Raw genomic sequence first — 27,668 nt, 5'->3', positions numbered from 1 at the left:
CTATTGTTGCTTGAAGACTATTTACCTTTTTGTTCTGCCTATTTCCCAGCGACACTGTTCCCGTGAGCCATGCACCACGATAATTCCAATGGTTTTATATACAAGTACATTTTCCACACATTCGCTTATGGTAAGTATTGACTTTGACAGGACAGATTACGTTTCACAGAGTGTCTTTCATTGAGTAATGCGCATAGAGTGGTGCAAAAACCGCCGTGATATCATTGGGTTGTCAGTAGAGTTTTCGGTGCTTTCGGAGCCGTGCGTGTTTAGAAGCGTCCTGTCACAGCGCATTGAGGTGCAGTTTCCTTTAGGACGCTGTAGGGGACTGTACAGAACTCAGATCTGAGGGCGCAGCTTTCTCATGTGGTCCAACTTGTCTAGACCAGGAAGACGTTTCCTCGGGAGAATGGACATGCGGGGGAATCCAAACGTCTGTGTCCATGTGTGTAGAGATGTTTCTTAAATGCTTCTTTTTTTCAGAATAAAAGGCACAGAGGTACACATGCTTAGATGATACTTGAGAAACTATAGGGCTTTAACAGAGTGCACAGTGGACAGTCAGTAGCTAAGACGATATTTTTTATAAATCCTTTGCTATATTATTTTGCTTACTTGTTTGAACATCGTGCTCACCATATTCACAACTCATCAAATTAGTGCACTCAAAGAATAAGCATAGATAAATGTGACTTGTAATGCGAATTGTTTTGCCAGAAATGAAGGAATCAAATCGGCAGAAAGTCTCCCGGGAGCTACTTGGAAAGGCGTGGTATGAAGCCACTGGTAGCTTCTGGTGTAGATACATATGTCCCTTATGAAAGTTAATGGCAGTCAATGCGGCTGCACACAATCAGGAAAACGTGACATCTGAGACGGCTGTTGAAAATTGTGATGACATTCTGATTTGCGGTATCTAAATTTCCACTTGGGGAAAGTAAACGTTTGTGGACAGTTTTCAAATACAGAAATGAACTGATGTGACTGAACGATGCATGGATGCAACGTAAAACATGCTGGAGCGCTGGATATCAACAGTGTGATGACATTGTTGTTATGCTTTGAGCAACCCTGTTTAGATTCGTGTTGAGTTCAGAATGTCACTGTGAACCCTAGACATAAGCTTCTCGCAGCAATTTACCAACGGCATATTAGAGGTTGCACTTCAAAAGTTCAATTTACACAGCGTATTCATTGCATCATTAAAACTGGGTGACAGAACGCTCACACCCAGATCTAACAATAACCTTGACCCTAAAGAGCAAAGAGAGAAATTATTCACATTTTATTTCGTGGTTCCTTTTTGGGGTTGGCCAGACTGTGAAAGCCATTCCCTGGAGTGAGAGAATCTGCTAGACCAATCAAAAAATGGTGTTTAAACTCTGGCACAAGCAGTAACAATGCTGGAGCAGTCTGCCTGTATATAGCTCCCTACTTTGTTTTAAATGCCATTTCCCGACTGTTTGTTAATCCTGGGTCATTATTTGGAATGAAACTGCCATATCTTGTTATAGTGACTTGGCGGTCGGCAGCACTAAAGGGACTGGACTGAGAAAAAGTAGTAGTGTGCAGTTTGGGAAAATGAGAAAGACAGAAGTAAGAGGTAGATGTATAAATCGTAATGAAGTAGAAATATGACAGGAGCGCACCACAGCTCTTAAAGCTGCCCCACGTCTAACAAGTCCTAGGAGTCTGCTTCGATCCAACTCGTGCCATCAGCCTGTGTCCTCACGCTCACCCTCTGGAAGGCCATTAGGCTAATGCTTTCTAGTCCAACTCTGACCGAACACACTTTCTGCTCACTTTTTTTTCCCACAGCTTGGTCATTTGGGCCGCTCCCTTTCTCACCATGCCAATCTCCTGCCAGTGTTTCTGTCTATAAACCTTACAATCATTACATATATGGTGTTTAACAGTTCAATCACACTTCAGGGCCACGGAATGTGTCAAATGATTGGAGATACTGGAGGGGACCGTCCAGCTTTGGGGACTTTTTCCTGTATTTTCTCATAAACAAAATGGGCAGCGAAACCTGTGAGGGTGTGTGGCGTGCTGAGTGTAAATCACACATCATAGAAATTTGACAGTCTCACACAATTGCAAAAACTGTCAAAAAACAGAAACTCAAACTCCATAACGGTCAACTACATGCTACACATTTGCAATATTTGACACTCGATTTTAGCTGGGTTTGTCAACAACAGCATAACCTCTTGTATCCTATTTATTGTTTCCATACAGTTGATGTTTCAATAATACATTTCCTATGAGTACGTTTTCCTGTATATAGTACTTTGTATCTTTCTGGTAAATAAAATGTTGTATATTCTGATGTATACAGCTGAGTACAGGGGCTTAAAAAGGCTTTTGGACGCAAGTTTGTGCTTATTTAGATATTTACATAAACCCATTTGTTACAGCAGCTTCATTTGAGCCACAACAAATGCAGTATTATCGGTATTCCTATCAAATGGGGGAACAGGGAAAATGTCTACGTGAATTGCATGTGAAACATTAAAATTGAAACTTGGCTATTCAAAGTTTACTTTAAAGAGACTAGATGCAAGTTGGTCATTTTATGCTCACTACTGCCACCTCAGGTCATACGCATAACTGCAGGTTCTATATAAAGCTCATGCTTGACGGCACTTCGGACCCGGATTAACACCTTTGTGAGTGACAGTGCGGGATTTTTGTGGTGAATAGGTCTGGAACATCTAGGGGGAAGAAAATACTTAATTTTAACATTTTAAATTCCATATAGTCACTTAAAAAAAAAAAACGTTTTTTAAAATGGCACTAAACCTATTCAAAGATGAGATATTGCCTATGATGTCCATAACGTTTGTATGGACACCACAACATGCCACACTTCGTTTGAACGTTACAGAATTGAGTTCCCATATTCATTTTACACAGCACACATATGAGAGATTGGCGTAAAACAAACCGCATCAGTCTTGCTAGCTACAAATGTTCAACAGAGTGAAACCTGCACTTACTTGTCCAATTACATTAACATGAATCAATTTACCCCTTGCTATTCAAGTTGATTGCATCTGCTATGATCTCTCACATTTTTTAATAAAAGTAATGATGATGACTCCTGACAACCTGGGTCTCCACAGTGAGAATTCTATGCTTACGACACCATGTGAAACAAGTCTTTAGTGAAGCTGTGGTATTTCTGATGAACCTCAAACCCAGCTCTAACCCCAGACCCCGGAGCCAACATCTACAACAGCTAATGCCCTTATCATTAATAACAGGGATATGTGAGGACACTGCTCATTTGCGGTTTTTACAGGCTCATCAGTGCGGAGAGGCCAAAGAAACAGTAATCTCCACAGACAGCGGCCATTCTTCTCACTCGGGGGGCCTCCGATCTCACTTTCCCCCTTTTTTCAACTCCAACCGTCATTACCTTGATAAATTGTTGACTTTACCAGAAAAATTAAACTATATAAATAACCCCACAATGAAAATATTATCCCCTTCTGAAAAGCACACAGCGGCCAACACAAACTGCCTGACTTCCATCAAGCTACCAGGGTTTGGATAATAGTTATAGATGATGGTGTCATTCGACCTAAAAGTCCACTCATCAGACCCCTCTCTATTGTACACATTTCTATACTAATTATTTTCTGCCATTTCTTTCTTCATAGTGCATTAATCCAGCCCAGTGCAGGGAAATGTTCTCACCCGCAAAACCTGGATCATTTCCCTGTTCCCAAAATCACATTTATAGTGTACGGGGCCCCTAACAGGTATGCACTTATATGGTATGGTATAGCTGAGCCTGGATTTGATCTACTGATAGGATAAACTTTGCAGATACGACTTGAAATACGACCTGAAAACGTAAATATCACCGCACTATTAACATCTTTCTCATTTATTCCCGAATGCAAACTTCGAGAATAATGTGGGAACCATTTCCTCCAACAAAGACCTCACTCGGGCTACTCGCAATTTGGTCTCATCCTAAAGATTATCAGAGAGCGTTCCTTCTGCAAATATTTTATAATCTTTGGCACCACGGCATGCACAATGACATATCAGCTCAAGCGCTCCTCGCGATACACTGGGGTCTTTCGTTAACACAAATGTATGTGATATATAACGCAAGGTCTCCTGTTAATAAATAAAAACACATCTAATCACCAGGCCATGGGGATACAGTACTTTCCCCAAGCTTCAGGAGTTCAGCCAGATCGAGAAACGGGGCTTCTCAGGGAAAGAAGTATGCTGTTTAGAGGCCAGCAGCTAATTTTAGGATTGCAAAGTAAAGTCAGTGAGATCATAACTCTGGTACATGTTAGCGAACAATGAGAAGCTCGGGGCTCTCAATCAGAAACACTGCGCGGCTGCCAACAAGAACATTCATTAGGGACAAATAAAGAAAATACTTAAAGGCTAGTTTTATGTGAACCAATTTGTGGTGTAATTGTGCGGGCAGACGCGAACCGACCTCAAACAAGAAATGGCTCGTACAACAGTTGTTATTCTTTGGGGTGTTAGTTTAAGAAACAAACAGGTATGAAAAACAACAAGCGAGCACATGTTTGATAATGTAACTAAACAAATCTGTAAGAAAAAATATGTTAAATTTGTTTTACACAGAAGCCCTGGAAGAGTTAGATACAAGCTAGAACAACAGGAGAAAAAACAACACAACAGTCCGTGAGGTGGTGAGCGATTATTCATAATATCCAGTTACAGAGTTGCATATGAAAATTACATATGCAGAAGCTGTCTGCACCCTAATGTGGATGCCATTCATCACTTGACCAGATCACTTATGAAGCTAGATTTTCTAAGTTTACGCAGACTGAACACAAATACATGGTTGACTGGCTCTAACTCACAGATTGCTAGCCATTCTGCCGAAAAGGTGTCTGAGAGGGTGGTGTTCTTTGGACCGTGGGGGCCCTTCTGTGCAGTTTCCCTGTTCTTCTCATATCAGGGTGGATTTCCACCAGGCGCTCAATTTTCTCCCATCAACCCGAAAACATGCACAGTGGGCTAAAAGGTAGTCCTGACCAAGCTGAGCTCAAAATGGGTCCCAAGGCACCCACCATTCTGGACACAGAGGCATTGATATTCAAATGCAGAAGACACATTTTCCTACAATTACAATACAGCGCACAAAATCATAGCTTTTAATTAGGCAAACACACTTAATATAAGTGTGTGTGTTGCTTAAGATTTTGTATTAACCATGTGCATATTACTACACAGTAGGGAAAGTAATACACCAGGATCCCAGAATAAAATTTCCATTTTTTCCCATGAGATCAATGTAAGAGTTTGGCCCGAGCGAGTTTAGCCACTATGAGGTCTAAAGTCATCTCACACTGGCTCTGTGTATTTAACATCTGCAGTGACCAAAAGCAGAGGAGAGGGAGTTTGGGGGAATTATGTGGTTGGGCTAATATGGGTTTTTTGAGATTTGAGCTGCCCCATAGCCCCAAAGAATGATATCACCTTGCCCTCTGTGCTTTGGGGGGGAAATGATCTAGATTCAACCAGTTTGGTGTGTGTCTCCTCATTTGCCATGGCACCTTCCCTTGGCTTTCTCAGGAAAGTCCCTCTTGATTACTACGAAACTGTAGCTAGGCTGAATGTGGTAACGAAAACAACATAACACTTGCTTTACATCATAAAAGTGCCAGGCGTGTGTTCAAAAATGGCCAATTGGAAGGAGGGACGTAAAGCCAGTGCGATTGTTTTTGAACAAGCTTTGAAGTCCAAAAATGAGTTGGCAGATTTTGATTTGCTTTGCCAATTCCCCAAGGTGATTTGTGTGGGAAACTAATAGCCACAGTTGAAATCAATAGGGCAGAGAAAAGACTTGCTTTGGCCAATTCATAATCAGGCGTAACAAAACATAGCCCTATATCAATATCCCATAATTCCAACACATTGGGTAATTTGAGAGCATAAGCATTTCTCAAGCTCATTTTAGAAGCATAAGCAGTTACTTACAACTTAGCTCCTAATTGGCCGCTTTATAGAGCATGGTTGGTGGGCGCACAGTGGGCTGCAGGCTTTTTATAGGTACCAAAAGTTCAGCCCAAGTAATGTAAAGTTTGGAGGCATGCTTTGAGGCAATCGAGAAAAATTTCACTGCAGTAAGTTGTTAGAAGTCCTAAGTGTCTCCAATAAAGACTTATACGAGGAGCTCCTTTTTCAGAGTACTAGAGGGAAATCAACAAAACACGGCTGGACTAAATAGGTTCTATTCCACAGAAGCAGCATTTCCAGCCAATTTATATCTATTAGAAAAGCAAAGTACTATTTATGTCCTTGAAGCATTGCCATGGCTAATCACCAGTAAGAGTATAACAATTTGCCTTTTTTTTAGTCAAATACACCTTTAGTCTCAGAGGAACTGGCATCAATGTTTTTTGTAATGACTGAAAAATGGCATTACAACTTTATAGTACAGTATGTACCCCTTAACCCCCACCATAACTGAGTGCATTTTCTCCAGTTCGACCGGCCTTACCCAAATGCCTTTTCCTAGGTCACATTTTTTTTCATCCTTGTTTTTGTCTCCTTTTTTGTTGCTTTCAAATTTGGATAAAGACAAACTGGAGAAAACGTGCTCGGTCCAGGTGACACACGGTCTTTTCTTGAACGTAACTAAAAGCTTTGGTTGCGAAAGGTTATGGAGACCATCATAGATCAGAATTTTTAGTGTCATGATTTATGCATCTACAAACTGCTAGCCTTTAAATGTCAACATCCGCCTAATCACGTCGCACCATTGCGCAACATGAATAAAATGTCCGCTGCGTGGGAGAATAAAGGAGACGTGGACAATTAAGTTTAATGAATGTGGCATCTGCGCATCAAGCTCATGAGTAAAATCCATTTGTGCAGCCAGCGCAGCTCTGTGCAGTTTCATGGACAGCTCCTTTAGAGTGTGACTGCTGCCGCTATCCTCCAGGTAGAAATACAGGCTGTGGACTACTTTTATTTTTAAAACCACAGCACCAAATCTCATAGGAGTAATAAACAGATCTTTTATACTTGCTAAACATAGCGTCATGAGTGGTTTTGCACGGCACTGGTATACTTGTTAGAAACTGTATTCCCCAAACGATTTAACAGTGTGTTCCTTACAATGAAGCAGAGCGGCACGTTTTAGACAGAGATACATGAGAGACTGAATGACAGCGGAGAGCATTGAAGGGACAATACAGGAAAGCCTGGAAGCGTAATACTGTAAATTCAAAATGTCTAGAAAAACAAAATCATTCACAACACATGGTTGGCTTCAAGACACACTGTGAAAGATGAGCCGGTAGACAGTGTGTGTTTTTCCCCTACCAGAAGCCATTTACATTTATGTTGTGGTCTTATGGTTTTTCTATTGGTTGCAGGTCAACACGGCTGAGAAAAAAGATGTCTTATGTGACTCAGCTCAAATCGACACAGACAGGTCTAAACATACCTGTGATGGTCTTGGTTTTGACCGGACTGCTGGCGTAGTCTGACGCTTGGTTGGAGGTTTGCTTGGCCAGTGGCGTGCTTCCAACAGAAACCTCATCCTCTCTCCTCTTCATCAGTGGGACCGGTCCTGGAGTCTGCAATGACACCGATGAAGAGTTGAAAGTGGCGTTTTAATTAGCAGCAAACATACGTGTTGTAACATAATAAGTCGGTCTTTGAGCCCTGGGAGAGAAAAGAGTCTACGATAGGACTCATGTTGCACAGACCCAAACATGTTGAGATATAATGCTTAACACAAGGCGGGAGCAGCAGATAGACGGAATGGGGAAAGAGCCGAAAAAATGCTGCGAAACACAAACGTGGCCTCCAACACCAACAAGGACCAGTGACAGCTCTGTGTTTTCATTGAGCGACTCCCAAAACTGCTGGAAGGTCAGACACACAATCGCACACATATACAAACACATAGGCAGACTGTGTGATTTGTAGCAGACAGCAGAATGGAAGAGCTCGGTCTGGTATAAGGAAACACTATTAACATAGGCCAAGTAGCACCGCAGGCTCTGATGCAGCTGCGCACGGCAAGAGGCCAACGCCATACTACAGCCGCAGCACAGGGATATAGCAGGGATGCGTTCGAGACACAAAAGCTGTTCATATTTGAGCAACTAAATTACATTAGTGACTGCTGCTACTGGCTCAGGTGTGTTGCCAAATCCCTCCAAGCCAAATTAAATAAAATCCTTGAAAAATGTGCGTTCATATGGTTTGTATTAAAAAATTGCGTCAATTTCTTAAAAAGAAATTATGCACAATTTCTCCCCCCCGTCATACTTTTGAGCACATCCTCCGTCCTGTTGTTTGCCGTTGAATACAGCTGTCTCTTTCGGCATTTCCTACCACCTTGATCTTGTGTCCTTTCCTATGTCCTTCACGCTGAGTCCTTCAACTCAAGGCCTGGGATAAAGCAGCCAAGGCCTACGTGATAGGACCGGGACTGGCAGCTGAAGTACAGTAGGTGACCTTAAAGCGATGCAAGCATGAGAAAAATACCATTATTTTTATGTGCAGGGTTTTTTTTTTTTGCATATCCTTCGCTTTGGCAGCCGTTCAACTCATAACATGTGTTTACCCTGTAGAGAGTAAGGAGTTGGTGCAATTAACGTCTTTTAACTTTGTCTTTTACACACACATACATACACACATACAGTATATGCCAACATCCTGTCCAAACTGCAGGAGGCATGAAAACAGCAACCGTAAATGCATTATAATATGATGCTTATAGTCCTTTATATATTTTTGTGGCTTTATGAGGGGGAACCTGTGCAGTATCCCAGGCAATCAAGAGTGAATATGGCTGCATGTGTACGTCGAGTGGGCACACAGCCTTCAATGTCCATAACCATCACCGTGGCCCCTGTCAAATAAATACAGAGCGACTGGATGGAAGACAGGGAGCTGAGCAAAAGGAAAAGGCAAGCAGGGGGGCATGTCGTTACTCAGGTTCTGCAGAAGGACATAAAAAAGATGGATAAAAAGAAAACGTTAGCTAAATACAAGATCTTTCTTACCGTTTGCTGCTGTCTGCTGCTCCCCCGGTTAGGATTGTACAGCAGCCATGTGCAGAAGACTGGGTCCACATTGACAGCTATGCCCTGGACACTGACCAGCAGCACGGCACCTGAGAAACACAAAGAAAAATACTTTATTTTTGCACTAGGAATCTGGTAAATATTTAAAACAAACTTCCTTTATTTACGTTTCACTCATACATATCGGTATTGCAAGCATTTGAAGAAGAAAGATAAAGCCTTGACCAAAATGCCTGCTGCAGCAAAGAATAGGTTGCACATCAAAAAGGATCATTAAAATCAATGTAGAATAATAGCCTCACGGTGAAAGTGACTTAGCGCTAAAACTACACTGATCAGTGTTGGGTTCCTGCACTTCTGAAAGGTTTTATGTCGGCGGGATACGAACACCGAAAGCAGCAAGGAGCACAGTTTGTTTCAATTGTAACGTTCAAAGTGGTATCACGCAAAGCCAAGAATAACATTTTCTTTTGATAAATTTCTATGAAACACTAGACTTTCTTTGGGTTTAGGTTTACTCTTAAATAATAATCTGCACCAACAATAAGCAGGCCCTGAGGTAATGCATTAGGATCCTATCAATAATGAGTCCCATGCTGTTAGGATTAGTCCAGAGGCTCTGGCGTGCCGTGGAGCGTCCCAGCATGACGACAGGAGGATGTTTCAGCTCTACAAGGACTTTGAGCACTTTAATGCAGCTTTGGACTCGACCCCTGGCTTTGGTTTCAAGTCCTCAGGCAAAGCAGGACCGCGTGTCAATGCGTGAATGTATGTGTTGTGTCCGCTGAGTTAGCCTGATTGCCTATAGTCTTTCTTTAACTTTTCAAGTCAAAGTTTGAATTTTTGCATTTTTTAAGCAGCTACCACAGGTGCATCAGATCAACCCTAGGACAAGTGGGACTACAAGTATAAGGGTACCAGTAGTTGGCAACAATATAACAAACTATTTGCATCATCATCATCTTCATAATCATCAGCAGAGCAGATCAAGAAGTGAAAGGAGACACAACTAAGAGAAAGTAAGAGAAAACTGTTATTTGAGTGGTGGAGATGAACATGTAATGATTAAATGTGCACTACTCCAGAAAAGTGCTTATAGAACTATACAACTGTGAACTACGGTGCACTCCTGCGGCCCCTCCATGTCCTCCAGTGCTCCCCTCAATCTGCTTGAATCTACCTCTGCATCCATCTCCACCCTGCTCCATCAGACGCCCCTGTTTTCTGACAGCGAATCATAACCTCAGTCCTGTGGCTTGAACTCCTGCACCACAGTGCGGCTGCTTAATAAGCTTCGGCTGGAGCTGGAGCACTGGAGCAAGACTTCAAGTGGTTTCCGCCCCAAACAGTGTGAGCAATACAGAACCCAAATGACTGGGAATGGGCTGAAGAGTGAAGATGTGTTCAATAAACTGACCCTGAAATGTGGTTATGAGGCGCATTAAGCATGACACAGCAAGCACATTCAACATAAATGACTCAATGCACTATAAATCATGTGTTTTTTGGTGAAATTAGAGAATGATCATAAATCTGAGAGTAGTTTCAGATATCGTGCTGCTGAATTTTAAATGTAAAAATTAATTGGAGATTAGTAAGCAGTATAGTAGTATTGCAATGCTTGTGATGATGTATTAAATCGTAATTTCTTAATTAATGGCTAAAAACCAAGACAGGCAAAACACTGGAGACTGAATTATATTCTTTGCCTGCATTTGACAGCATTGTGGCATTTGCAGATAAAACAAACAAACCTGAAGCTAAATTGTAGGTTACATTTTTTTTTTTTTTTTTTTTTAAAGTAGCAATTGTTGGTATAAAAGCAAAGACTCAGGTGATGATGGAACGGAAGCCATATGTTGGTTTAGCAGATTGCATAAAGAACTTGTAAATGGGACTGTTTCAGCATTTGAAGCAGTGTTGTTTTAGGAAATGCCACCCTAAATCTGTCCATCACATTTGTTTGACTTCTGCCACTGACAGCCGTGACAAACAGATGCATCAAATCACAATCAGAAAGCTCTTTTTCTGAGATTAACCGTACAAAAACACTTTTTTTTCTCTCCTTTCCTCCTGTCTGCTGTTTTGACACTGACACAGAAACAAAGTATGTGTTGACCCGCCTTTTTGAGTCTTTGAAGACCAAGGCTTTACCATCCACTCTGTGTGTTCCCGTTTCATGGCGGTGTTGACATAACCGCTTAAGAGTGACACCTCCTTTGAAGCAGGCAGCACCGTGAACCGGCTTGGCATGCCTACAGGACGACCTCGGCAGCAGCGGACTGTTTTCTCTGCTCAAACTGGCGGCGTTTGGGTAATTACAGCATGTGATGACAATGATAACAGAGGTGTTTTTCTTACTTCCTAAATGATTCCTCGAGTAAACACAGTCACGACTGCTCAGTGGCCCTGACTGTGAAAATACATGCAACCACAGAAGGTGCAGGAATTTGGGACGACACATGTACCTAGCTCAAAGTGGCCGTCCTATTAATACAGCACGCACTTGACATGGGCACATACCATATTTAGGAATATAGATTATTGATGCAGATACTACAACATTTTAAACATGCATAACACTCTCTGATCAACAATGTCGTCAAGTGAAAAACATCTAACCAGTCTTGAGGACCGGCACCTTGATCCCTACAGGCTCCTTACACATCCTTCATTGCATGTGGCTGGTTGCAGTTCTTCTATATTGAAAGAAGGTTTATCATTATGCTGTGTACCTGCTATAAATGAACCACAGGCAGACACAGGGGGGGATAAGTTATCAAAAATAGACCTGATCCTCTGGGGTGTGTGTGAGGCCTGTGGCTATTGCTCAACGCGCACCAGCATGACGGATTACCTTTAACCTTTCGACCTTTTCACAATTTGGTCATTACTCTCATTTCAACAGGCAGACACCAGTGTTAAATCTAGGAGTGCACCTCCGTTATCTGCTTAATACATACAGTATTTGAATGTAAAAACTGCTTTTGTTCTGTTAACTCGAGCATGTAATTTAATAAACTGGGAGTGGTTCGGTCAGAGCGAGTTCAGAACCCCCACTGAAAGACCAAAGCCCTGATTGGGGTTATAGAGGGCACCACCTTCAACTGCAAGGCCCTGACCCGACAATCAGAGCCAAGGACAGGCTCGGGGAGGCATGGGGTGTGCACCGTCAACCCCCCAGGTGGGCAGATGTTATAGCCAGCTAATCGCCCACCTCAGAATCACTTCATTGTTGGCCGTGGAGTTGCAGTGAGACCAACAGAAACAGAAAATAAATAAATATAGCCCAGCCCGCGTCAGCCAGATGACTTGTGACAGGTTTGGTTAATTTCGAAGCCAAGTAGCAAAACAAAACATTACACCAGCGTGCAGGGCCTACGCTGACTTTAATTGCTTTTCCGATGAGCTCATGACTTGAAGGTGTCCTGGAGCAAGCTACGCAGCCCGACAGGTGTTCTGCTGGTGTGTTCAAGGGCCACAGGCTGGGAGAGGGCTTCAGCTGCGCGCGGGCGTATGAAGGGAACAGGGTGTGCAGTATTCAAATACAAACCAGGCTGAAATATAAGGAAGTGTTTCTATTTGTGTTCGTTTGCGCTCGTGCTGGGACAGTGAACAGATGTAGGCTGCTGTGACCCACTGTCCCAGGGCAGTGCCGCCACAGGAGCTCCAGGGCTCAGGAAGGACACGGGCAGCTCTGACTGGAAACAGACCCTGGCCTACAGAAAGCCTGTGCTCTCTCTCTCTCCCTGGGCCTAAACAATCCTCTGGCCTGGTACTGCAGTTTGTGTGTATGCAGTAGCTCGCAGCTGACAGCCTGGGCGCACATTGTAAAGGTTCATTCACGTTGGCTGTGGGTGCAGTCACTGCAACAGGCAGGAAGAGAGATGGAAATGAAACCATCCAAAAGGGAGTCATAAATATAGAAAAAAGACACTAAAAGATTCTGGGGAAAAACACACATTGAAAGAACAACACATTGCCTCATTATGTATTTTTTTGCCCCTAATCAAGTTGATAAGTAAATGCATTTGGAAAGACTCAACATGTCAGTTTGATTAATGCATAGCTGAGAAAATCTCCATATATGCAAAATCCCATGAGCAGCGTATCAGAGGGGGCTGGATAAGCACTACAGGAATCTGTAAGCATATGTGCGCTCTGCCGTTTGTGCCAAAGCTTAGAAAAACATTATACATATGTTTATGTCCATGTACACATGTAGACCTTCCTAGGAGAAGTTAAACAGGGGGCCAAGCGTTGATATTTACTTGTGCACTCATATACAGGGAGGTGTGCTAAGAGTTAACATGAATACAGATGGCACGCACATTCAAAACATAAGTAAACTGCATCATATATGTTGCTTCTAGAAAACGTTTCTTTTGGAGGGCAAAGTACTATTCACATCACAGACAACACCAGTGTTAGGAAAGATGATGGGTTTGAGGCAAAGGTATTTTTAGCAGACACATGTGAACAGGTTACATCATAGTAAACCTAAATGTGATCTACTGTCTTCAATTCCCACCGCATTTAAAAGACAAACCTAGACTTGGCCATTCTGTTTCTGGCCTCTTTTTCACAGTGGCCCAGCTGTTCTGTGTCTCCCAGTACTTCCATCTGAACACACTTTCCAACATTCACTTACAAAAATAGACTCTATCGCCTTCATTTCAAATCTCACCGTCGGAAATCTCTCAAAGTCCCGACCAATCTTGACCTGGCCGTTGTCAACAAGATAGCTTGCCTTCTTAATGAGAGACAAAACAGACGTAGCCCTGATTGCATTAATGCATCATTACCATATCCATCATGGGCAAACACTGCACTGTGTGAACTCTAACCGAGCCCGGCTGTAGCGTTAGGGGAACACGAGAGACACTTCTGTGCTCAATAAAATAAACAGACTTCTGCTTCTGCTGCCGCTTTCCCACAGAAAACTTCACTTTCGCGCAGTTACCTTGAAAACTTCTTATCGCGCTATCATTCAGCTGGCTCATGGGCTTTCTCCGCAGTTCAAGTCAAGTGCTCAGTTTGTCATAGGGCAGAGGGAGTAATGTCTGTCGTTAACTTCGGGTTTGCTCCAAGTATTTCTTCTATACAATATACATTACATTCTCACATACATTACACTGTAACTTGTAGAAATGAAATGAAAACAGCATTACTCAAACACGCAAAGAAAAAATGTCTGGGGAAAGTTATGCAACAAAATCATGGGAATATTGGGTAGAAAAAGAGCTCATAGTCTGAGAAATACTCACCAAATGAAAATATTCAATGACAGTGGTTAAAATACTGATTTATCTTCATTTTACATGAACAGCTGTACCTGGTGTCCATCCAAACACTGACCGGTCTCACGATGCAGCTGTATTTTGCAACAAACAGATGGTGCATGTGCGATTCCTTCAGCTCTTCTTGTCTTGTTCGTCTTTTTCCACCACTGAATTTTGTACAGGGCTTACAGGACAACCCAGGACAAGAGACTGTCTTTAATTACGCTCTTTCAGCTTGGCCTTTTGTCAATTCAGTAGACTCAGTAATGATCTCAATGACAGATCAAAGTGCTTATGCAGAGATCAGAGGGCACCCCTGAGATTGGAAATACGGCACTGAGGAATTCACTGTCTCAATGGATATATGCAACTTGCCTGCTGCTATCTGTCACTACATTTACTGCAATGGTCTACTATTATGCTGTTAATGGGGTGAAATGTTTCAAAAAGACTGTCATGGCTACATTTTGCTTTGCATTTATGTGCTTTTCAAAGGGACAAATAAGTAACAGGAGAACCATGTCTTTCCAGAGTAGTTCACAGGTCGTTTGACAAATACGCTACCGATCAAAAGTTTGGAAACACTTTTTTTAATGTATTGGTTTTTCTGTTATTTAAAGACTATGTTCATTGCAAATTGTCACTGAAGGTATTCATTCATGAATGAACACATACAGAATTATGTTCAAAATCAAAATCATTTAATATAGCTTCTGCTTTACACACTTTCGACACTTTCGCATTGAGCTTCACGATGTCATCACCAGAAATGGTTTTCACTTCAGTTCATTGAGAAAATGCTAAGAATAAAGGCTGGCCATTTCGAACACATTTTGAGTTATTTAACCCTATTTTATTTTCCATATAATTCCATGTGTCCATTCATAGTTAAAGCCTTTGTGAGAACCACACGATATAAATGTTGATAATCAAGAAAAGCCATAAAAAGTGTTTCCAAACCATTAACTGTTACTGTAGATATGCCATTAGCTTTAATTCCATTCCAAGCAAAGTCATCAAAACAGGTTCCTGCCAGCAGGAGCCATAGGAATAAGCTTAAAAAGCACCACCTAATTAATTAAGGAACTATTCAATCCTACAGAGGTCAGAATAAAAGCTTGGAAAATGATTTCAGCAAGTTGTCAGGTTCAACTCAAGTGTAATAGCTACGTTCTTTGTTGATATAAAAAGATATGCAGTGTATAAATACTGTATGAATGGAGACTACACTAGATCAATAGCCATGAATGTGCTTATGCAATAAATTCACCTCCTCATAAATCCCTCACAATCTTCACTAATGACTGTTTAAATACGGGGCGTGCGCTGGATAAGCATGAGCAAATGTGTTTTTTAATCTTCCCATTAACCTCCATAACTACTGCTGGGTCTGATGTTCCCATGAATGTGATCCTTCACAGCCTCCTGAAACCAGCAGCACAATCATAAATACATCATTTGGCCGTGAAAAAAGAGCAAAGTTAAACAAAGGAGCTGCTTATGAAATGGACGATATTTCTTAACATCCTTCTGTTTTGCTGCATTCTTCTCCATCTGGGTCTCAGGGGCCTGCTCAGCTGCTGCTCCCACTATCCACCTCATGCTCTTCTCGCTTGCCACAGTAGATTGAAGATTACTCCTCTTAAAGACATAGCCTTAAGTGGTTGCACATTTGAACCATTTAGCAATTTGGTCTAATGGTTTCAGGATGAGCTATTTTAGCAGCATCGCAGAAACCAAGCCATAGAGGAGTACATAAGGGCTATACAATATGGTGAAATGCTGGTACTGATTGGCTGGGGTTTGTTGAACCAGGAAGGGGGTCACTGCAGAGTCAACGCTTGGAGGGATGAGCTCAACGGAGAGAGAAGAACAAATGAACAATTAGACGTGAAACCCGTCGAGCATGGAATACAATTATTCAAAGCCGCATGTCCTCAAACATATCGTATTACAGCCAAAACAAAGGTAAAGCTTACAGCACTTTGTGTTAAAAAAAAAAAGCAACATTTGACAAAGCCATGATCCTCTTTTGATCAGTGAAACAAAATGCCACCATGGCCTTACGTCTAATTGAACTAGGGGAGGATTTGTGTACCATTTCCAGGAATCATTATCACTAGGCGTTTTCATAGAGGTAAAAAAAATAATAATAATGTTTTCAATAAAACTCATGGATGGTATTGTGTCTCAGGGATCTATGAATCACTGACATGAATCTCAGACAGCTGTGATGATTATTTGTCAGTTAAGCCCAGTTAAGGGAAAAAATACTGAAAAAGGATGTTCCACATTATTAAGCAGACCACCATTTTCAAGCAATATGGGGAATAAAAAGCATCTCTCTGCTGATGAAAAGCGTGAAATAGTTAAACGCCTTGGTCTAGGTATGAAGAGGTCATTTTCACACCTTCAGGGAGCCTAAAGGACCCGACCAGCTCTCTCCCCATGATTCCAGACCATAACATGACTCAGCCTTGTTGGAACACGGTGGCCATTCACTAACCATCCACTACTCAACCATCTGACCATCCAGGGCAACACGGTACTCATCAGTGAACAAGACTATTTGAAAATGAATCTTCATGTGTTTCTGGGCCCACTGCAGCCTTTTCGCATAGTCTTTCACAAAATATCGAAGGTTTTCATACCCAGTCGAAGCCATTCCGCTATTTCACGCTTTTCATCAGCAGAGAGATCCTTTTTCTTTCCCATATGGCTTGAAAATGGTGGCTTAATATTGTTTAACGCCCTTTTTCAGTGTTTTTTCCCTTAACTGGGCTTACCTGACAACTAATCATCACAGGCGTCTGAGATTTGTGTCAGTGATTCAAAGAGCCCTGAGACACAATACCACCCATGAGTTTCATTGAAAAACTTTTTTTTTTTTTACCGTTATGGCACTGAAATACAATTTGCATAATCATTCTTAACAAAGTGTAGTACAGACACTTATAAAAGTTCATATAGAATTAAAAGAAAAAGAAAACAATTTAACAAATTACATTTAGATTATTTGTTAAGCGTTAAAGGTCACTGCTTCAAAACATTGCAGTAGAAAATCCCCTGTTTGTAAAGCCTGTTATTAGCCCTGTGTTGAGTGAGGCCATGATATGAACACACCTCCCTGACTGCACAGTTAAGAGTTGGAGGATGTCTCTTCTGTCCACACGCTCACTGATGACAAGGTCAATGTGTTTACGCTCATCAGGACCTAATGCGGTTTGACCTTTCTGCTGCAAAATGCCCAAACAAAAAGCCACCTGCAGCGGGAGACGTAAAATTACGGTCAGTCATTCCACTTAAAACCACACGACCAAAATAGAGGTGACATAAGCACCGCATAATGGAGGAGGGCCAAGTGCAACAAAGCCAATTTGACTAAAAAAGGTCAGTCTACCCCAGGGCAGCTGTGGCAACAATAGTGTGTGGAGTGATCAAATAATGCGACATAAAGCGCTTTGGGTACCATGAAGAGCATATGATAGATAGGATCAAAAGTTAGGGCTGTGAGGGAGGGAGGGCAGCAGAGATATATGCTGATGGGAGGAAGAGGAGACGAGGAGGAGGAAGTCTTTGAAGGTGAGCGCAAGAAAAAGCACTGTCAGAGAAACGCTAATCTCAGAGTTATGATCAGGACACCAAGCGTATCTAGAGACATTCAAGCTTCACAGGGCGGCCTCCTACTGTCTACTTACTCATATGAAGATGTATTGCACAGGAAATACTGAGACAATATATGCTATAGGCTTGCACACAGGAAAAGGGAGCGCTGATTGTACCAAGCCAATAAAAAACAAACCAGCAAACCACAATCCATCCCACTGCCTTTAAAGGTAAACCCAGATTACGCATTTGTCCACAGTTGTAATCCCACGGTCTAGACTAAAGTACACAAAGGAAGTGGTTGGGTTTTGGGGAGTTTGTTGCGTCTATGTTCATTGTATTTTCAGATAATATGCCTCATACGTGTACAATCATCTTTTATGCTAGCATGATGGGGAAGTAATTCAACTTTTACTGACTGAAGTTGGCTTAAACAAATTAAAAGTTAATGACTGTGAATAATGATGGAATCTTTTGTGTCAAATCAGTAGCATAGTCATTTTCAGCAGGTGGATTGGTACTTCAAAACAGAGCCAGGAAAGGTGGAGTGTGCAGAGTGAGAGAATGGGAACAAACACATTTTATTTGAATGAAAAATAAGTTGTAGTAAGTAAGTAGTTATTGTAAATGTTGCATATTATATAATGATCTTCTTGTAGTTCTACATGCTTAATTTGTCATACAGTAGAAAACTGTATCCCAAAGTCAGACCAGTCGAGGACGGTCGGGCTACTTTTATTAGCAGTGTACCTTGGAAGCTGAACTTTTAATTATGAGTCAGTGGAGCTGGTGGGAGCGGGTCCCTGGTGACTATTAGTGTCGGGAAGCAGCTCTTTCATCTGCTGATGTTGTATATGCAGTGAGGAGCGCAGAGTGCTGCTCAGTCCGACTGTGTTTACTGCCTGTTTATCTAAGTGGGCATGTGGGGGCTGGGGGGCTGCAGAGGGTCAAACCACACACAGCGAGAGGAGTCCGGACCCCCAGAGGACCACTCAAACATGATGAGATTTTACTACTGCTGCTGCTGCTGGCTCTAGGACTACTGCAGCCGCTACTACAGTCAGGAGCGGGCCGCCACACACACAGGCCTGACTCAGAGTGATGAGAGTTTGTTACTACTGTGCTGAGGCTAAGTGCCCCTGAAGCAGGAAGACTGCTTGAAGGTTCCTGTGGACCTCAAGGGCTCAGAGGGAGGGAGCACAGGCTTTTAGGACATACGTATGTATACAGTAGACTGCTACTTTAAATCTACTTCATTTATGTTAGCTGATGGAAATGCTAAACAAGCCAAACTGAGACGCCGGCCTTCCTCGATCCACTATTTACATTAAATGGATATTATAGCCCGAGAAACATTTTTATTTGGCAGTAGCACAGGTTCTATGAAATCATTTATAGAGTTTAGCTGATATGATTAGATGAAGCTGCTGGGTCAACATTTAGGTGACAGTGCTAATATACAACACCTTTGTGAACACATATACAACAATAAGAAGTGTTAAAAAGCTTTGGTTTGGAAACCTCTGCGGGTTTCCTTTAATTGCAATAGCTCTCAACCATTAGATTGTGGTCCGAGTGGTCAAAGGGAACTCAACACAAGACATTGGATATATACGGGAACTACAAGGTGTGAAAGTGTGTTCATCTTTGGGATAGCTAAATCAAAACTATGAGCCTCCCAAACAAATCCCAGAACAACAGCCTGTTCAAATAAGACTTTGCATGCTGCTGATACAGTTTCTGAACTATTACCGTGATTCTGTAATTCTCATCTGGGTATTAGCACGTGGCTGTTTTCTGGGCCGCACCACAAACATGAGGTAACAAGTGAATCCAGCGCTAACACATGTGTAATGGCCGATGTGCATGTCAGATGTGTCGGTAATAGCTTGGCCCTCTTGCTACCACCTGTGTGACCATCAGCTTGAGTCCTGCTGCCAGCACAGAGAACTGCTTTGTGCCTATGGAGTAAGAGAGCGGGGGGGCATTTAGAAAGTCGCCAGCAAATCAAAGGCTCGCAGGCCAGTTTGTTTTTGCACCGCGCAGGGCGAGAGCTAAAAAAAATAGCCAAATAAAATAAACCTTTAATTTGACTGAAATTGGACGCAACAAGCACTGCTGCAAGAGAAGGCTCTGAAGTGTGATTTCTTGCGGTTCGGGTTAATCCTGATTGAGGAGGCCCTGAGTTGAAATGTCAGCAATATGAGACTAAAACAAAAACAATTACATTCAGGGTTAATGAAGACAACTGCCCAGCGGCGAATGGAAATTGAGAAGAGAGAGGGAGATATGGAAGAGAGAGTGACAAATGCTGACGGTGCTGCTGCTCAAGTAAAGTAAGGTCTGCAAGTTTCTCTATCTTAGGTAATTGCAAAAAGCCGCCATATACTGTAGTTTGCAAAAATCCATCTGATTAAAGTTAAAACATGAAGACAAAAATGCTAATGTCAAAGGTCCATTATGCAACTTTTTATGTGAAAATAAAAGTTAACATTTGTGCATATGTGACCTTGTAGTGACCCAGTGGCTGTATGAGTGGTCAGCATGGCGACTTTACTTTCGATCACAATGGCCTCTACAACGCTCCAAGATAACTTGTTTTATAGGTTTTCTGGTGTCAGCAATGAAAACCTTACAGTTGATCCTGGACCGTCCTCGAGACCACTGTGATGGAAAGTGAAGGCGCCATGCTGACCAGACAAACAGCCCCTGGGTCAAATACGTACAAAAAACAACTTTGTTTTCACATCAAAAGTTTTATATGCACCTTTAACTCAATATTGTGCAAAACATTCTGTTTCATGATTCATGATTCTCAATATTCCTACTTAACATTTTAGCCTTGTTTTGGTCCTGATTTAGACCTGATTTAGACATTAGGTCTAGACTCTATCTGATTTTTCATCTAATTTAACAAACAAAACTAATTGCTAAAGATTTTTGTTTATATTTAGAGGAACATGTGTTGAAATAGTTATGTAAAATATTGCAATAATCACAATTATCCAATATCGCTTTTTTTAAATATAAATATATATATAGCGTGCAGTTCTAAAATCCATGCAGCCAAATGAACTGATTATAGTGAACAAGTGAATTAAGTGTCCTTGTGACACAAGGTCATATATCTCTATGGTAAGACAAACTCCAAAGTTTACAAGCACGGGAACGCCTGTGCAAGTTTAGGCTATTTCTCTTTCATCTCGTCTGTTTTGTCTACACTGGAGATGGGAGCTGCCTCTTAGTAAAACATTAGGCAGCAACACCTGCAACAGCACTAATGAACCAAGTGTGAAATGAACACAATTTATCATGTAAACCAAGATGGGAAACATGACGCACATTTGTTTTGTGAATTCAAATAATGTGTCAGATCTACTGCATCTGTCTCATATAATGACAGATCCATTTCAACTCTAAACCTGGAGCTAATAATTTGTGTTTGGGCCATTCATTTTGAGGTGGTAGTGGATGTGTAAGAAAATACATAAAAAGGTGGCACAGTGGTTAGAGATCGTGCTTCACAGCTAGAGGGTCACGGGTTACTGTGACCCTACTGAGTTTGCATGTTCTCCCCGTGTCTGCCTAAGTTTCCTCCTGGTACTCCGGTTCACTTATTACTAAAAACATGTACAATATGTGAATCCTCCAGTCCAGTGAATCTGATCATCAGCCTGGCTCCACATTTGGAGATGGGTTCCCGGGCGCCTGCTCACTGCTCCTACAGGTCGCCACAGCGACATTGAGGATGGGTCAAATGCAGAGAACGAATTTCCCTTTGGGGGTTAATAAGTATAACTTAAGTTAGTTAAAAGTCCAAACCTATGGCTTTTTTAGCATGTAAAGAGATGCTTTGATTCTATTGCAGGAGTAGGCAAGTTTGCTCAATTGCGAGCCAGTTGGCAGTTGACAGTTAATCAAGTTTTGCTATGTTCAAGTAGTAATGATGGTCCTCACATAGATCAAACACGGTGGTCTTGTGGTCCTCCAAAGAAATTTTGAAAAGAAATTGACAATATTTTATGTATTATAACGGTATTTAAATCTCTGCTGTGTGCAATCTCAAAATAGTTTTTAGGGGCCAGAGGAGCAATGCCAAGGACCCACAGGCCTGACGTTGCCAACCCATGTGGTATTAAATTGTGATGGACTAGCAGAATTTGTGATGTAGTTAGAGAAATATAGGAGGGTCATGATAAAATTCAATAATAAAATATTCAGTAGGCTTTAGACTTCAATGTTGTTGTTTCTTATAAAAGTCTAATCTAAATAATACAGGAATAATGCCGTAATCAGTCTAGTTATGAAAACAAGTAAAAATGGCAATGAAACACTGCAGGCCTACAAAGGTTTGTTGTTATCTATAAAGCATCAGTACATTAAACAGGCTAGGGTTAAGGTAAAACAATGTAATAATATAGAAATGGCTGTGATGTAGAAGGACTATGAGCAAAGTGTATAAAAACAGACCATCTTTAGTCTCTAATGATGCACTTGTCCGGGCAGCCCCCACACCAGAGCACAGCTGTGGAGGGGGCTGCGTCCCGGCACTGAGCCCCACTGAAACAACAACATCCCACTTCAAAGACTCTCCATTAGTACAACATTATCATCAACCTTTATCCAGCTACGATCCCCCCCTTCTGTTTAAATATGCCTCACATGTAGGGAGGCGGAGATATGAGCGCTTTTTGTTCATGACCATTGTTTAACTTTGCTATAGCCAACAAGTTAGCAACATGAAAGACTACTGCTTAAAAGAAAAGGCTTAATAGCACATATTGAAATAAAGCTCTTTTTGACAATGATAGGGTGAAGTTACATATAGTTACCTATTTTTTGAGAGACAAAGTGGTTTTACTACTACTTATTTATCTCATAAACAAATTCTTGCCAGTATAGAGAAAGCGAGGGAGAGAGAGAGACAGGCTTCAGAAACCAGCTCGTTCAATTCAATCACTAATCCATCCATGCAGATCCTCAGGGGCGCATAAGTATTTCTCCTCCGTGAGTGCAGTTTCCAAGCGATTACTCACCGGCCGTCTGCAGGCCCAGTGCCTTTTGCAACAGTTGAATAAAGGTCGAGGAATGTGAAGTGGTGCCGAATGAACTCCAGCTTTCGACACCGGGACATGTCCTGGGTGTATAGTGTGACTCCTGCCGATCCTGCAGTGACCTACAACCCTGCGAAACGATTTCAGGACGAGCGACGAACGATTCAGCAGATGGAGACAGGGATAAGAGGCTCAAGGAACCAATGAAATAATAGGAGCGACAAGATATTACCAAAGATCTTAGCAGGCAATAGACATATAGAGAATACAGTGTGCTATAAATAATTACTTTTGCAATCTATAGAAACAGAACATTGGTCAAGATCTATTGATTAGCATGTACACTGTGGTCTTCAGACGTAACTAGAGATGGAGCTATGAGCATGGTCCTGCAACTATGGGACTTGTCAGGGTATCTTCCGTCAGTTTGCCAAGTTCAAACCCTTTTACTTCCATTCAATCACTATTGAAGCCCTTTAGCACTACCTTCTGCTGTTGGACAGTGGAAACTTGTTACTTTAAAGTTTATCATTTCTATTCATTCTCCTTACGGTGTTGAGAGTTTAACTGATGCAATTAGCTTTCCACTTGAAATAACCCTCAACTTTTTCATATTGGACATTTTGAAAAGTATACAATTTCAGTAGACAATCCTCTCAAGTTAATCCCCTTCGGAAGCTCGGGGAAATGTGACGTGAAAGCTAAGATTCTGTTACTGTTTGCCTATGAGTTAATGCAGTATAATCTCGGTGGTGATGCTCATTTGGGAGTTCAGGCTCGAGGCTGGGTGTAGCCTCTTTTTCATCACAGGTCCTGAGTAATAAAGACCAGACAAAAGCTAAAAATCAACCCATCTCTGATTCCAGGCCCTAGAGATGGTCAACACGCGTGCACACTGCATTACCTAAGTTACATGGATTGTGTTGGGCTCATGTTTTGCATTGCAGAGAGGTCAGCACCCTGAAACAAAGTTGGATCAAATGGGAGATAGTGTTGCAAAATAGCATTCTCTGCTGCTCAGTGCAGCCAAGACATGGAGCTGACCTGCATGAGCTAGGCCTTCATGGCAAGAACAACACTTCAATCACTGCTTGGGCACGTATCACTAATAAGCTAATGCAAGCTCTCTTTATAAACATTGAACTGTGTGTCGATGATGTTCAACACACAGATGCTTTCGAATTTTGCAAGACTAAAATTATGTATTGTTCTATTTTAATAAAACGCTTTCCAGAAGCTTTTGCTAAATGCTTCTGCACCCACATCATATCTAAAGCAGGGCAGCACATAGTGGACTAGTGGAGACAGATACAGGTATTGATTGCCTTGCCAAAGATTGTATTTAAAAAAAATTCCGAGCAGTAATAACTTCCCAATCTGCAAAAAGAAAATTTCCTGTAAACACCAACTGTGAACAACAATATGATATAAGATTACTTATATACACTATGAGATGACTTAGCAGTGAATATTCATAGCATAACGACAAATGCAAATCTCACACTAGAATAAGACTCGTGTTTAAATACATTGTTGCATCTCCTGTTGCACGCTGGGTATGGTGCCATTTAAAACATGTCCCGGCTTCAGCCCCAACAAGAAAACCCACTTCTATCGCACTGTGCCCTTGTGGTCCGCCGCACTGTCAGTCTCGGAGGTTACAGGGCAGAAACATCTGGAGAGGGCAGGAGAGGTGGCTACTCATTTAAAAAAAAAAAAGTTTAAAATGTTTTACTGAGTTGCCGTTGAGTCACAGCCCAAAGCATTAAGAGGGTAGACCGTGTTACAGACATGATTACTTTATGTGCCTTCGGGTAAAATGAGCGCAACATTTTCAAATATGCTTCATTACAGTCTATTACAGCTGCATACACCCAGTTATAATGTAACGGTTGGCACCGGCATGATTGGGGGGGTGGACATACAGACAAGCTGTGAGTAAAGTGCCCACAAAAAGTATGCCTTCATTCCTTCCATTCAGTGGAAACATTTTGGTTGGGCCATTTTTAGTCATTTTGATGCTACTTCGCTGAATATGTTGACCAGTAATTTTGTCCTTCAATCAAATGACGTCAATGTTGCAGTGAATTGAAATGGTCTAGAAACAGAGGGTTTCCTGTATACAGATAAGTATTGGGTAAACGATGGAAGACTGAGGTAAGTGTAGACATTTATTGTTGCCTTGACAAATTATTCATTTCTGCTTCAATAAATTAAAGGTAATAAGCAATGTTGGATGAAAGGATTTCCACCAAGATGGATAAAAAGATGTACCTCATGCAGAACAATTTAAAGCTAGATTTTTATCAGTCACTGCTAACAAGAGAGCACCTAATACCTTTTTCATACTGACCTTTGACTGCACAGACCCATCTTTCCTGAGCACCCAGCCCTCCATAAAGAGAAGGGAGGGACACTGTCTGATGGCTAACCCCAGTATGACCCGCTGAAAAACATTTACTACTTTTGATTAGATCTGGAGCCGTTACCAACAAAGACACTCCTATGAAGGGCGACATCTTGAGATTCGATCACACCCTGATATACGCTGCAGATGATGTGTGCTAAAGGTAATTGTCCACAGCAAAAAAAAAAAAAAGAAGTAATGCGTTTCATAAAGAGTGTGTGTTAGCCAGATGTCCGAGTGTCTTTTGAGAAGTAGCAGCGTGGTGCCTGGACTCGAAAGGCACACACTGCAGGAGCGTGACTTTGTGACTTCAAAATATATGTGTTCGATAAAAATCTTATCAATGGCAGAACAGGAAAAACAGAATAACGCTAGGTTTAAGAATCATAGCTTTTACCTGATACGCAAAAATGTTAGTTGAAATTGTAGACCAATATTCTCTTCAGACAACATTAAAAATGGTGATTTATCGTTGCAATTTCCACCCGCTTTGAACTCCATACTATGATCCTGGATTTAGATATTTGCACAGTATTTAGGATTTCCCCCTTTGTTAATAATATCAATGTGAAACAAAACAAAAGAGAAATTTAAAGCCACATCTGGCTGATGAAAGAAATAAGTATTGTTTGATACAGTAATGATCCAAAAGACTCAGTCTTTCTGAAAGAAAACTCCTCTTTAATATAACAGATCAAGCACTGAAGAAGTGAAATGTGGCACAGAAATCTGTATACTGTTAAACGCTCAAAGCAATCAGACTTTAATTTTTAACAGCACAAGGCAATAAAATTGTTAATTGTTATCACACGTATTAGTAGTAGTAGAAAAGCAAATTTTATTGATATTTTATGAAACAGAACAGAACTATATTGACTTTATAGTCCGCATTGCTGCATCTCTGTCTGCAGCATGTCTGACAAATGTCCCAAGTGAGAGACAGAATTAGTCCCATTTAGAGTAAAACAACACTGTCAGAGCAGATACACTGCACTCTGTCTCCATCAGCAGCTCCTTCTGTCAAGACCGAACGCCCATGTGCCCCTCGCCACCAACAGAGCACAGGTTTATTTGACTAGAAAATTACCCTCCTCATGTTTAACATATCTTCAATATTGTCATCACCAAATATTTATTTACAGAGAGAACCTCTGAATGGCCACATTCCTGTTCCAGCTTTTGCATAACTTTTTAACACTAAAACATATATGCACACATAACCACATCCACAAACAGAGTCAAGGTTACGCATGGACTTCACACCAGCAGCTCATATTTATACAACTGGGACTGGGCTGGAAATCAGTGGAGGAAAGAAAGAAGTATTAGAGTATTATTAACCTAATATTGCTGGACTGTTTATATTTTATTTACAGCATATACTAAACACTAAGTCAAATAGGCACAATATTATTTTTTAATTGACAAACTAATTATGACTCTAAATTTCTTACAATACACAGTCACATACTATCAATTAATCTGCACATTTATTGCAAATTAGAACAAAAACGGATATAACCCTGACAGAGTGAGACCAGTGCCCGCTCAAGTGAATGATAAAAGGCCACAAGGGGGCAGTGATGTTTCAAGGACCCAAAGGTCAGACAGCCCTCCTCATTAGGAGCTGGCTGAAGAAAGCACAAGGGCAACACAGCGGTGATTCCGCTCAAATAAAAAGACACGACTTGGGAAAACTAATACAAGCATAAACTCTACATTTGCTGCTTTATTTTTATTTATTGATTGATTTTTGTTTTTATTTGTATCAATGGTGTTGTTCTGCACAACTAAACTATACTGTAATTACAAGATAACACACCTAACATTGTGAGAAGGTTATACAAAGGACCAACTAACAATGAGTAAATAAAACAAATACAAAATGAACTGCACATTAAAATATGTAAAGGAGAAACACGTTCATTTGGGATGAGAGCCCCGTACTGCACTCCCATTGAAGGCAGAGGTCCCAGTGGGAGGCGGCCTGGTGTCTCGACTGACCTCTATCCAAAACAGCCCCAAACTGTGGAGTATGTTGCAAGGCTTTGGCTTGTAAGCACAGATTAAAATCTACTAATGATCTTCAGACGGGCAGCGGACGATCACAACATCTGGGCCTGTATCGCACAAACAGTTACTAACCGCTAAATAAAATATAATTCATCATAGTTCAGCGCTTACAAAGGCGGCTGAATGCACCCCTCGCTGTCCAAATGTTCGGCTTCAAACACTTGTCTTGCTTCATACCAGCTGTGCC

At 41.4% G+C, this 27,668-nt stretch overlaps 1 protein-coding gene across 1 annotated transcript in view; it reads right to left on the bottom strand.

The window, feature by feature from the left end:
- Window positions 1-27,668, bottom strand: part of vps13b (vacuolar protein sorting 13 homolog B) — a 265,484-nt gene that overhangs the window by 174,151 nt on the left and 63,665 nt on the right. Inside the window, exons 20-21 of the mRNA XM_079561422.1 lie at window positions 9,039-9,148; window positions 7,466-7,598 (exon numbers count right to left, since the gene is read on the bottom strand). Coding sequence (XP_079417548.1) covers window positions 7,466-7,598; window positions 9,039-9,148 — 243 coding nt within the window. The remainder of the gene's footprint in view (window positions 1-7,465; window positions 7,599-9,038; window positions 9,149-27,668) is intronic.

The sequence above is a fragment of the Gobius niger genome (genome assembly GCF_951799975.1).
Source record: "Gobius niger genome assembly, chromosome: 8".
NCBI classification, from domain to species: Eukaryota; Metazoa; Chordata; class Actinopteri; order Gobiiformes; family Gobiidae; genus Gobius; species Gobius niger.
Note: the sequence above shows the minus strand (reverse complement) of the source record. Positions and strands in the feature narration are given on the sequence as shown.